Here is a 14,129-nt window from a genome sequence, read left to right as displayed (position 1 = left end):
ACTATTAATTTTTGATATGAGCTTATCACTGAGCCCTTAGTATATAAATCTTGAAAGCAATATTTTAATCATCTTATTCAGCATCTTCGTAGACTGTTTAAAAGTTAAATTTTTTAAGGTGAGTGTCCTTTGTCTATTTGTTGAGTGCTTACTTTTGCAATTTAAGAAATTTTATGATTAATATACCTACTCTGGTTTTTTTATTTTTATAACTTTTGAAATTTATTTTTACCTGCAGCTATACTACTAGTCCTGGATTTCTTCCAATTTTTGACATTTCCTTCTCCAATACAACTTCTTTTAGTATCTGATCTTTCAGATATCAGAGGCGATGCTCTGAGCATAATATTCTGGTCCAAGGCGTTTTCAAATTCTACAAATGTAATATGTGTTAATAAATTCTTTTCGTTTTTAGATAATTTGATTTATATTGAACACGTTGTCAGTAGTAGACCTGCATTTTCGAAAACCGTCTTGTTCTTCTATGATGGATTCTCTAATATTCTTTAATCTATTTTAATAATTTTGGAGAATTTTTAATAGACTGCATTCACTAGTTTGATATAATTACTGTCGCCTTATATACTTAATTTTAATTACAGTGGGATAACTCCTGCCGTTTACCATATTTCAGGTGATTTTGGAATTAAGGGGGGAAGTGTAACAAGGGACCTCCATATGTTAGAAGTTCCATCTTTATTTGGTCTGGGCATATTGTCTTACTATCCTTTTTTGTCTTGCACTATTCTATGGTCAATTTCATATAAAGTTTGATGTTCTATATAGATAAACTGCTATGATTGTACCACAGATTGTCATAGTATTGTATTCATTATTGTTAGTTAATACCATTTAAGTGAATTGGGAGAATTAAGAATTAAGAATTAAGCTGAGAGAATTGGGCGTTAGTGAGTACCTGGTCAATGTGATTAGTTAATACCATTTAAGTGAATTGGGAGAATTAAGAATTAAGAATTAAGCTGAGAGAATTGGGCGTTAGTGAGTACCTGGTCAATGTGATTGACAGATACTTTACTGACAGGTCCATAAGAAAAAAAGATACCAGCATCAGTTTGTCGCAGGGTGTTCCGCAGGGTTCAGTATGCGGCTAACAGAGCCCTGCGTTGCATTAGTAGGTGGATCAGAGAGACCGATCTACAGCTAGCGCTTAAAACTGAGGTGTTAGTTTTCAAAGGGAGCCGGGAAAAATCCTCTCTTCGGTTTATAGTGGAAGGTGTGGAGTTTGCACCGGTTAAATCAATTAAGTATCTGGGAGTCTGGATGTCGGAAGGACTAAGACTCGGAGTACACATCCAAAAGACGGTAGTGAAGGCGAACTGAAATCTGGAGGCATTGATACGGTTGATGCCAAACATTGGAGACCCAGGTAGCACCAAAAGAAAGGTATTAAATGTAGTTTTCCAGTCGGTGGTAACCTACACTGCCCCCGTGTGGTTTAGCGTACTAAACACTGCGAAATACGCTAAGTTGATGGAGACTTCGCAATGGCGAATGCTCCTTAGGATAGTAGAAGAAGTTTATTGATTCAAAAATAGGGAAAGCCCTAATACATACAAAATTAATCAATTTATAACATTCATATATGATAAAAATAACAATTACACTTAAAATATGGTATCTACACTTATTAAAAAATATAAAACAATAATATATAACATAAAACATGACAACAAAACAACTACCTAACTATTGGTGCTTTTAATATGGTCCATTAATTTGCTTTTAAACATTTGTATAGATGAACAACTTTTAACTCTTTGAGGAAGCTTATTAAAAAGATCAAAACCCTTAAATAACAAAGAGTTTCTTGAAGCCGTCCTTTCTGTTTTCACAATGTGTAAATTGCACTTATCTCGAGTAGGGTAATTGTGAATATCACAATTCCGTGTAATAAACTCACAAAAGTAAGCAGGGGCCAAATTATTTAGAATTTTATAAATGAACAGCATTGTAAGGTAAAAGACCCTTTGTTGAACTAAAACCCACTGCAGCATGCTAAGCATTGTTGCTATAGGTGTATATCTGTTTCCACCAATAATGATTCCCATTCCACGATTTTGTAATTTTTGCAACTGGGCCGATTGATTTAAATTGAAGAGAAAAATAACTGATGAGCAAAAATCGAAGTGAGGTTGAATAATCGCATTAAAAACTGTAATTTTAGTTGAAGTTGACACATTTTTAGATATTCTTGAAAAAAAGTATAATTTTTTAGAAATCTTTTTTAATAGGTAATTAAAATGGCCATTAAAAGACAATAAATTATCCAATTTAAAACCAAGGTACTTAATTGTTGTAATGATTTCTATTTTGTCATTGTCAATTTGAAGATTAATAGTATTAATATCAATATTTGAGTATTTGTATTTCGTTGTTATTATTATAGCCTTTGTCTTTAACACATTTAACTTTAGTTTGTTGATCTTTAAATATTTATTAACAGACTGCAATGCTGAGTTCATTTTAGATACAGCATTTTCTAAGTTTGAATCAAAACACGCAAGTAGGGTGTCATCTGCATACAAATTAAAAAAATCACATTTAACAAACAAGTTTATATCATTTAAATACAATATAAATAAAAGGGGTCCTAAGACACTACCTTGAGGTACCCCAATATTAACACTAATTGCAGAAGAAGTAATATCATCAATCCTCACTTGTTGCTTTCTATTCAATAAGTAATCTTTAAACCATTCAAGAACATTTCCTCCAATACCATAGCCTTCTAATTTAGTGAGAAGTATATTACGATCAACAGTTTCAAACGCTCTTTTTAAATCAAGGAATACTACTACTACATAATTATTATTGTCCAATTCAGACCTGAATTTACAAAGTGAAAGTTGCAGTGCAGTTTCACATGAATACTTTTTACGAAAACCTGACTGAGTATTCATTAAGATTTCATTTTTATCAATGTGATCCATGACTTGATCATATACTACCAATTCTAATAATTTCTCAATAGGTGGAAGTATATTTATAGGTCTAAATTCATCCGCCTTAATAGTATTATTAACTTTTGGTATTGGAACAACTGTACTAATTTTTAGTAAATCTGGAATTTTTGATGATCTAAGAGAAGTATTTATAAAATTTAAGATAAAGTGACCACAAGTTACAAAAAACTCTTTTAATATTTTGGAGTTTAGTATTTCATTAATGTTACTTCTATTATCTAACGACTTAACCATGACTGCCAAGTCGCTCAGTGACAGTAACCGAAATTCATGTATACTAGGATACAAATTCTGATTATCATAACTCCATAGTTCTTCAGAGTCGATAGTTTCAACAATTTGCTGAATACTAGAGACGAAATACTCACCAAACTGACGCACCATTTCAACTTTGTCACTCAGAATGTATAACTGATTCTGGACCTTAAATTCAATGCGATAAGGGAATTTTTGAGAATTATTGTTAATTAGTGTTTTTAGCGTTTTCCACATAAGTTTAGAGTTATTTTTATACCTATCGATTTTCTAGCACATATAGGACATTTTCAAATGATGCTCTATATGTCATTAGAGCGGTGATACCGGGGAGATTTAGAAAGGCGAATGGGTTTCGGGCTGGATGAAAGACACGTTGTAAACATAATGTTGAGAGGAGAGAAAGATTGGAGAGAAGTACGCAGTCTGATTTCTGGGGTGATGAAGAAAAAGGAGCAGGAGGACAGGGGAGGAAATTGAGCCAGGGATCTGAAATTTATGGATAATATTATTTATTATTTTATGGCCTAACGTCTGAAACATTTTCTGATTTACGGTAATAGGTATGGTTATTTATAAATTTTTAGTTTTTTATTTTAGTTATTCATTGAGCGGCAAGACCACCTCTCTGGAACGGTGGTTAAGGTTTTAACCGGAACACGGTTAATCCGGCACTACCTTGGGGTCTTCTGGCCTAGTATCCTACTCGGCCGAAAGATGCCCTGTTCCGTGACGTAGATGTCCAAAAAAGATACCCCGCCGTTGCCTGTCAGAATTTAATGGATACCTTCTTAGGCTATTACTAGAATCTGGCAATACGGCAATAAAAAAAAATACCATTTAAGTGGGCGGTAAAATTTTCTGTTCTATTAGTTTCTTTTATTATTTTGCGAAACAAATTGGATCTTCCATTAAAATCACTTTAGATTTGGCTAATAAACATTCCCGAGGATTGCTGATGTGTTTGCCTTGAAAACCTATTGGATTCGTCCCGAGATTTTCTGCGTATTTTTTTATTTTCATCTGTTTTATTTGGCAAGTCCTTATAACCTGGCTTTTTCTATTTAATTACTACATTTTTACTTCCTGCTTTCTACTTTCCTGCTTCTTATTTTTTTCTTGCTAGAAATGTTTCTGCCTTTTCAAATCATTTATTACAAGTATCAATTAATTGTTTAAAATATATTTTGTATTATTTTTTTTTTCAGGTTTCAACATGAAAAATTTATTTATCTTCGTATTCATCGTAATTTTTGCTACAAGCTCAAAAACTGTACTGGGTGATTGCTTATCAGGCCGATTTGGAGGTCCATGTGCTGTGTGGGATAACGACAGTTGTCGTAGAGTATGCCAAGAAGAAGGAAGACCGAGTGGACATTGTAGTCCTAGTTTGAAATGTTGGTGCGAGGGTTGTTAATATTTTAAATTCAATTCAACAGGAATATTCTAGTTTATTACTAACAACATTTATATATAAATAAAGTTATCACTAAAATTTTATGATTTTTTTATTTACCGTAGAATGGGGTGACTTTGATTCTATAAGGTGACTTTGATAAAACATGAATATTTTGTTTCAAGAGAGTATACAACCCAAATGTTTCGTCCGTTATGGTGGTTGCCTGAACTTGATTTCAGTGCACATGTTGATTCACTATAGCAGAAGGTGTTTGTGGCCAATATCAAAAGTATACTGTTGTAAATTCACCATTGAAGTTTTTGTTTGAATTTGAAGATTTTATATTGTGCTACTAAATTTAAACATACAGCTCTTACAATAGAATTGCAGGTAATTTTGTGTATGTTGCCTTAATGTAGGTCTAGTTGTCACTGTTTTAAAATATTTAACCTAACTTATTTCCGTAACTACTCCACGAAATTGAATGATTTCTTATCCGGGGTCACTTTGATACATTTTTCGGGGTGACTTTGATACTTTATTTCTTTTTATAGTTTGCTTAATGAAACTTCAAACCGTTAATTATTTTCAGGATTTCGTCATTATCTGCATGAAAAGAAAAAATGCCGCGAGTTTATAAACGAAAGTTGGGATCAAGAAGCTACAAGAACTTCTCTGACGAAACTCTTGAACATGCTCTGCTTCAAATAGTAAACGGAAACTTGTCTGTTAAAGCCGCTTCAGAAAGATTTAAAATTCCGTATGGTACTTTATATAATAAATACAAAGGGAAGCATGTGAAGAAGCCAGGGGGCCAAACTGCGTTGACGGAGCTGGAAAAAAAATCAATCGTGTCCTGCATTTTCAAATGTGCAGATTGGGGATTTCCATTATCGACGCTAGATGTACAACTTTTCACTAATAGTTATTTAGAAAGAACTGGAAGAATTATCTCTAAATTTAAAAACGGGGTAAGTCCTGGTAACGACTGGGTAAAACTTTTTTTAGAGAGACATAGTCAGCAAATCTCTGAACGACTTGCGTCTAACATTACTAGAGCTCGGGCAGGTGTCACAAAAGAAACGATAGAATCATATTTCAATAATTTAAGAACAACTCTCTCAAATTGCCCTCCATCACACGTTTTCAATTAAGATGAAACCAACGTCAGTAATGATCCGGGGAAAAGAAGATTGCTTTATAGAAGAGGGACCAAATATTCAGAACAAATCGCTAATCATAGTAAACCCGCCACATCAATAATGATGTGCGGTGCTGCTGATGGTACACTACTCCCTCCTTATATAATATATCGCAGCGAACATATGTGGGATGCATGGACATTAGGAGGTCCACAGGGCTCTCCTTGTTGTAGTAGTGGATGTTGCGCAAAAGGAGCTAGATATAACCGAACAAAAAATGGGTGAATGGAGATAACTTGTTTTACAGACTGGTTTGAGACCATATTATTACCCCACGCAAGACGGCTGGAAGGTAAAAAAGTTATGATCGGCGACAACTTGGCGTCTCACTTTTCAGATCATGTTTTAGAATTGTGTGAATTGCACAATATTGAATTTGCGTGCCTTCCCAGTAATTCAACACACATATGCCAGCCTTTGGATGTGTCTTTTTTTAAACCCATGAAAGTCTCTTGGCGAAAAGTTTTGACGGAATTTAAATTGCGACACCCAAAAATTACTGGTGTACCTAAAGATTAATTTCCGTAATTATTAAAAAAATGCTTGGAATTAATGGATCAGACAATTGCAAAAACTAAGTACAAATGTGGAGATTGTGAAAAAAGTGCAATTAAGAGAGTTTTGAAGAATGGGTTCGAGGCTTGTGGCATGGTCCCTTTCGATCCAAATAAAGTCTTGAGTAAGATTACACCAATCAACCATGATGTTGATTATGTAGAACCTCTGATTAACGACAGCCTCACAGACTATCTGATGAATAAGAAGTCCGAGATAGAAGTTACTAAACGGCAAAGTAAAAAGAAACTTCATATCCAACCTGGTAAAAGTGTAAGTCGACATATAACGGCAGATGACAGCTCCTCCGATAGCGAGTTAAACAGCTATAATAGTGAAAGCGAAAATGAAATTGAAAATGAAGATTCTGTGGAGGACCAATCATATGAAGATGAGATGAATACAAAACCCTCCCTTGCTGAATTGAATGTTGGAACTTACGTGCTTGTAAAAATTATGTCACGTAAACAAAAATGTAAAAATTACGTATATGCCGGAAGGATACAAGAGAAATTACCTTTTGACGAATACGAACTCATTGGACTTAAATCACTGGATGAGACCCATAAACATTTTAAAGTTGTGGAGACCGACGTTTTTAACGCTCCTTTCGATGATATCTTAGCAATTCTGAAGACCCCATCGGTTGAAACAAATGAAACAGCAACTACATGTACATTTCCTGGCAGAGTTGATGTTAAAGAAAAATAACTTTGATTTTGTTTCCGTTCAAAATACATTCTTTTGGCTTTTTTTACTATTTTATACTGTTTTACTAATTTGCTAAAATGTTTTTTACCTGAATAAAGTATTAGCTACCTGTAAAATTATTTATTATATACTAATTATTGTGCCTATAGCAGCTGTCAAAGTCACCCCAAAAATTAAAATTGAAATATCTAAAAATTGGCTTGATCGATTTAAAAATGGGTTGACATTGACACCATTACAGCTTTTATGCATGGTCCAAGCTATTTTAAAATAGGGTATCAAAGTGACCCCACATCAATGGGTGATTTTGATATACCATTACTTATTTTTTTTGAGAAAATCCTCAATTTAAAGATATATATACTAACAGTATAAATTACATAAACATAAGATGCATCCCAATGGACATTTTTCCACATTTTTGGGATCACCCATTCAAAAGTTACGTAAGAAAATATAAAAAAAATTAACAAAGTCACACCGTTCTACGGTACAAAAAGATACCCGCATCAACCACTAAGAGTTATTATCGATGAACATGTACAGACAGTAAGATACAGGTTATTACATAATAATAGAAGAAGAAGGCGAGATTAGGAGATAACAAATAAGAGAAATTAAACACAGGTTGAAGGGGTGAAACAAAGATAGATAAATAAGCATTACAAAATGCAAAATAATTTACAAACGCAAATGATCATTTATGTAAGAGATAAATTAAAGATGGTGTTGAACAGGTACTAGAGCAGATCGTCCCTTTGAAGTTTGGACTGCACATGTCCTATCTCGAAGCTTAGGAAAAAGATCCGTTTATTTCATTACGAGGGCAGTGATGAACTAGTTTCAAACCATGTCCAACAGTTCAAGATTGCTTTCTATTTTGCCATTCTTGAACAAATTATCTTCTTAGTAAATAAACGATTTATTATTTCGTTATGAGTTTCATAACAACTCTAATGATAACTTTATGAAAGTTAAGTTACAGCTACAGGGGGAAGAATGTATAACGGTATACGAAAGATATAACGGTAAATAACAAATGTAATAACTTCAGGTGAAAAACAACCAACTGAAATATTAGATATTATATTCAACAATGATCTCAGTCTCTGTTTTCCAAATTTTACTCTGACATTAAGAATTTTTTAACCTTACCTGTTTCTATGGCTTCAAGTGAAAGAAGTTTAAGAAAATTAAAAATTATTAAAAATTACTTAAGAATTATTATGGCACAAAAAAAGCTTTACAGATTTGCCATTGATCTCCATCGAATACGAATTTTCTGAAAACATGGATATCACCAAAATTATTGATTTGCGTCCTAGAAGGCCAGAAAAGTTAGTTTATAAATTTTTATTAGGAAAAGTACTCTTTGTTATTAGATTGGCATTTTTATAGATGTTTTACTTTGTATTCTTAGACGAATAGATAAGTTATTTCATCGTTAAGATTTAATAAAAATATAAAACATTCTCAGGGGCAACACATTAGTTCTTCGCACGAGGGCTGCCAACTCACTAGGATCCATTGGGAGGAGGATACGTTGGTTTGTAGTAATCGTCAGGAAGTTCGTTGCCAGTAAAGTGTAGAAGCTTTGCTGCAGGGAGGAAATGGAACTTTTGTTAGGGGGAGCCTGATAACTAGACTTCGGCAAATATGCATATTGCATATTTTGCATATTGTGCATATTTTATGCAAATATTTCATATTTTGGCATATTTGTATAAAAGTTTGCATACAGTGCATAAAAGTTCAGATTTTTATACTGTATTTGAAAATTTTTAAACATACCAATTTATTTCAATTCTTGTATAAAATGTTGTAGTCATTTTAATCAAGAAATGATCTAAGTACGTAATCTCTACAGGTACAAAACATTTACAATTTCAAAGAAGATCAATTTAAGTAGCCCTCAACATTCTTAGAAAGTCTCGGCCACTGAGGCATTCAGTTATTGGATAATCGCTAAGGGTTCGCTCATTTGCATTTTATGATCTAATCCCAAATCTATCTACAATTTATTGTATCTTAACAGCAGGTAAACGGCTAATAGTTTTGTTCCTAATTTAGAGATTTTCCAAAATCTCCCAGTTTATTGAATTAGGTACCTAAACATTTCTAATTTGATGCTCAGATTTGTAAATCATTTTTGTTTTGATATTCAAAGCGTAAACACTCGTTGTGCGTAACAAAAAGGAAGATTGTGATTTTATAATGCCTAAAACAACCAGTGCTTCAACTTGGATTAAACCTTATAAAGAGCTGTCTATGGATATGGGAAAAATCTACTGTTCAGTCTGTGGCAAAATTGTAAGTATCTAATATTTTCTATTAAATATCTAATATTTCATACATACAGGGTGTTTCCAAATGACACTTACAACGTTTGACTGTAGATACTTCTCGAAAAATTGAACAAAACGATATAGTTAATGAGGGGTCAAACTTATTTACGTTTCGAGATACAGGGTGTTAAAATTAAAAAAAATTAAATTCTTTTAGTTAATAACAACAATAATTTTAAAACCAATAAACGTATTTACTTGAAATTTAGTACTCGTAGGTTGTTTTTAAATGAAAAAATCCTTTTCCTTTAGTGAGAAAAAATTGTCCATGGTACAATACAATGGTGTGTATTTAGAAAAATTTTTCACCTTTATTTTTTTTTATGAAGTCAGCTATTCTAAAACACAATTATTTTTATTGTAATTGAATTAACAAAAAAAAACTTTTGTTGAATTTTAAAATAAGTTATATGATGTACTAATGGTAGTAACAAAAACTAATTTGTGGATTAATACTGCATTTAAAACACTTAGCGAGTGTTTTTTTTTTCCAAACCAGTTATTTGATTAACCAAAAACACCTTGTATATTTTTATATTTTAAAGGTTGGGTTAAAATAAAGGTTTTTATTTTTATTTATAGATAGCATGTGAGAAGAAATTTCAGATAGACCAACATGTGAGAACTGCTTCACACATTGCAAAAAAAGGAAAAATAGGAGGAAAACATCAAACTTCAATGGCTAAATGTTTCCAATCTACTTCAAAAAAATTAGATGAGCAATAAACTTTTAATGAAGACTTTAATGTTCCAAGTGATCGGTCTCTAAGAAGAAATAATGTGAACGGGCTATACTCGTCGGTGTTAATTAATATTAAGGAAGAAATTGCAGATAATTATTTTTACATATCTGTAGACGAAACCACTGATTCCTCAGGAAAGTATATTGCTCATTTATTGATTGGTGTTCTTAAAGAAGATACCTTACCAAAATCTCATCTTATTTCATGCCAGCAACTTGAGAAAACAAATGCTTTAACAATTTCGCGTTTTATACAAGAAACATTAGCAACTTTTTTTCTTCCGACAACTATTCCTTCTAATAAATTACTGCTTATTTTATCGGATGCTGCTCCTTATATGGTGAAAGCAGGACAAAATTTAAAAATATTTTTCCCAGATTTAATACATGTTACTTGTGTAGCGCATGGATTAAACAGAGTTGCAGAGGAAATACGAAAAAAGTTTCCTCTTGTAAATACCATGATATCCAGTGTCAAAAAAGTATTTCTTAAATCTCCTATAAGAATTCAACTTTATAAAGAAATGCTACCTAACATTCCTCTTCCACCACAACCTATTTTAACGCGATGGGGAACATGGTTAGAAGCAGCTAATTTTTATGCAGATCATTTTGTTAAAATAAAGAACATAATTGATACGTTAACAGATGAAAGTTCCCAATCTCTTTGGGATTCTAAACAAACTTTCCAGAGTAACTTGCTTCAACAAGAACTTTCATTTATAAAATCAAATTTTAGTTTTGTTCAAAAAACAATTACTCAGTTAGAATCACCAAAACTGTCATTGTTCGAAAGTACAGCATTAATAAAAGAATTTGCGTGATGTTGTCGGAACGTTAGAGGTAATATTGGAAAAGATATTTTAAAAAAATTTGAAGCTACTATGGAAAAAAATAAAGGTTACCATATTCTTTCTGAAGTAGTCAGTGTTCTAGCTGGAAATATTTCGGAAACAATTAATTTAGAACCAAATGTTTTGGTTAGTTTGAAAAATGCTCCCGTTACATCAGTTGATGTTGAACGAAGTTTTTCCATATATAAATATATGTACTCAGACAGAAGCCACAAGTTTTTGTTAGAAAATTTTGAACACCACTTGGTCATTTATTGTTACCATAATTCTAAATAAGTTTATTCATACTTAAAAATGATGTAGTTACTTAAAATAAATGTAAATCTTAATGAATAGTAGGAAATATTTAGTTATGTACACTTTTTTTTTAAATAAAATTGTTACTATTTTACGATTTTTTTATTTATTTGTATGCATATTTAAACTGGGTAGCTACTTATTGACTTATTGTCTGACAACTTTTCATTTTCACTAATGTATCGTACATTACATCTTATAAAACAAAGTGTTTTTAATATTCTTTTGTTCGTGTAAAAACGCTAAATATTATTTTTTGTTAATTAACAGTTATCGCAATTTTATAATACATAAATTTGCAGACATTAATACTCTTATCGGTAACAAGTTTTTGTATAAAAACGCATATACCACTCTTAAAAGTATTGTGACAACAACCAGCATCAAGAAGTCTTACACATTTATGTACAACAAAATATATACTTTGTAAGTATAATTTTTCTACATCTATATATCTCACCCTTTGTAACAAATATTCCTTGTATTAATTTCTATTTTATTTTGCCATACTCACTGTGTGTGCCATATGTTGAAATGATTTTGGCGAATACAAGTTTGGTGATGTATTACGTTTTACAAAAATTATGTTTAAGGCCAACTTGTGCACAAGAGACCCGAAGTTCTTGAAGAAGTTGGCATGCATGATCTAATCGGTCTGCAATAAGAACTATTTTGTCTGTGAACCTCAAGCTATTCAGAAACTCCTCATTTTTGTTAATTCCAATATTTTCGCAATTAATATTTCTCATAGTAGGTACTCTGCAACAAAGCGGGGGATTTCTGACTGCAGCTGTTGCAGTATTTTGTATATTCCGCAGAAAAATTATCTACCTATGATCAATACTGCACTTTGATCTTGCTCAACATGGAGCTATGCTAAAGTGTGACTCAAATCCTTACTTAAAGTCTACAAATATTAATATTAATAGCTTTTTCTATTCTATACCTTTCTTTAACAAGAACTATATTACTTGTAATAGTTCATTTGTTCCACTCCATTTGTTCATAGCCACTCCTAAATCGACTTTCTCTAATGGTTGTTGAAAATGTTAATAGGGCCTATTCTGTTAGTAACTGTTCTTATAAAGAGCCTCTATTTAATTAATTTATGTTACATCTACCTTTTTGTGCAATATTATCATAATTGTTCAATTCCATTTTTCTGCTGTAATTCCTCTAAAGAGGCAGGCGTTATAAAGAGTTGTAAAGGCTTTTATGACGAATTTTCCACCTAGTTTTATCCTTTCACTTATATTGCCATCTTCTTCAGGTGTTTTGTTATTCCTCGTATCTTTTAAAGCTGATTCAATTTCATCTTCGGTTATATTTGGAAGTTTCTCTGATCCTTCATTCTGCATTACTGGTATTTCTACCTGTGGAACACGATCACCTCGACTATATAATGTTCTAGAGTACTCTTTGAAGATTTAAAGAACTCACGTTGATCCTATATAACATATCTTTGTTTATTTTTTACCTTAGAAATATTCTTCGTTCCTGTCTTCAAGTCACTTTTTAAAAATTTTACGCTTTTGTTTGGTCCTATGGTTTAAGTTATTTCTTAAGTGTTAAAGTTTCTTGTCTTTTCTAACGGCATTTGAAATGTTTAAATCTTAAGTCCTGCTACGTTCAATGTGAGCTTTTTTTTGTTTTACATTTTTTGCATTATTTTCTTGTTAAGTTTTCATTTTTCTTTGTTTGTTTGCTGTAGCACTTTTTTTGTCCCTTCTTAAGTACGCCCACTATTGTTTCGTTAAGGTGTTCAATATTCGTTTCATCTTTAACGTCTTTTTGTAGTTTACTCTCTATTTCTTACTGGTATATCCCTACGTCGTGCATTTAAGGCATTTAAGTTTATGACAGACACATAGCAGTCTCGTACAAAACCGAAACGATGGAACTACATTTCAGCCATTGTGAATTATATCTTTTGTAGATCTATCTTCAGCTCCACCTCAATGATACAATAATTGAATAGTGGATACATAATTAGATATATAATTTTTAATAGTAGATATATAATTTGTATTTAATGTCCAATACTAAAATTTACTTTTTTTCAGATTACACAATGAAGATCTATTTCTTATTCGCCATCTTCCTTGTTCTCGCTATCAGTGCCAAAACTACCTTCGGAGATTGCTTATCTGGTAGATATAAGGGACCTTGCGCTGTCTGGGACAACGAAACGTGTCGCCGTGTATGCAAAGAAGAAGGAAGACCCAGTGGACATTGCAGTCCTAGTCTTAAATGTTGGTGTGAAGGATGTTAATATAATGTTCTTAATTGAATCTGTACAACCATATCTATAGATGTTTTTAATTTCAAAATAAATACAAAAGCTCTTTATGTATTGTTTGTATGCTTCAATAATAATAGATATATCAAACTCAATAACAAAAAATATGTAAGGGTGGCGGATAATTAAAAAGCTGAAAATGTAAATAAAACATTAAAATTAAAAGTATTATATATATATATATATATATATATATATATATATATATATATATATATATATATATTTCTCGAAAACTAAATAAAAAAAAAATAAAAATATTCTTGATAAAGAGAATTTTCTGAGAACAATATGATGACTATAAAAAAAAAATTAGAAGTAATGTAGAAATGGAAATAAAAACAGAGATTGCAAGATTAGCAATGTTTAAATTCCAAAATAATACTGCCCGGGGAAGATTCCTCTAAACTAAAAAAAGAATAAAAATTAGGTAAGTAAACAATTGTTTACTTCATCATATGATTAGATGACCATATTTACAATACT

At 31.7% G+C, this 14,129-nt stretch overlaps 2 protein-coding genes across 2 annotated transcripts; both read left to right on the top strand.

Moving 5' to 3' along the window:
• Positions 1-42: 42 nt before the first annotated feature.
• Positions 43-4,725, top strand: LOC140440525 (drosomycin-like). The gene is made up of 2 exons (XM_072530905.1): positions 43-118; positions 4,448-4,725. The coding sequence occupies exon 2, from the start codon at positions 4,456-4,458 to the stop codon at positions 4,654-4,656; it is 201 nt and encodes a 66-aa protein (XP_072387006.1). The 5' UTR covers positions 43-118; positions 4,448-4,455; the 3' UTR covers positions 4,657-4,725.
• Positions 4,726-11,614: 6,889 nt separating this feature from the next.
• On the top strand, positions 11,615-13,693 carry LOC140440524 (drosomycin-like). The gene is made up of 2 exons (XM_072530904.1): positions 11,615-11,770; positions 13,408-13,693. Exon 2 carries the CDS (start codon positions 13,416-13,418, stop codon positions 13,614-13,616), a length of 201 nt encoding a protein of 66 aa, XP_072387005.1. The 5' UTR covers positions 11,615-11,770; positions 13,408-13,415; the 3' UTR covers positions 13,617-13,693.
• Positions 13,694-14,129: the final 436 nt, after the last annotated feature.

This window comes from Diabrotica undecimpunctata, chromosome 5, assembly GCF_040954645.1.
Source record: "Diabrotica undecimpunctata isolate CICGRU chromosome 5, icDiaUnde3, whole genome shotgun sequence".
NCBI lineage: Eukaryota > Metazoa > Arthropoda > Insecta > Coleoptera > Chrysomelidae > Diabrotica > Diabrotica undecimpunctata.
The sequence above is the reverse complement of the archived record's forward strand: the minus strand, read 5'-3'. Positions and strand labels throughout refer to the sequence as shown.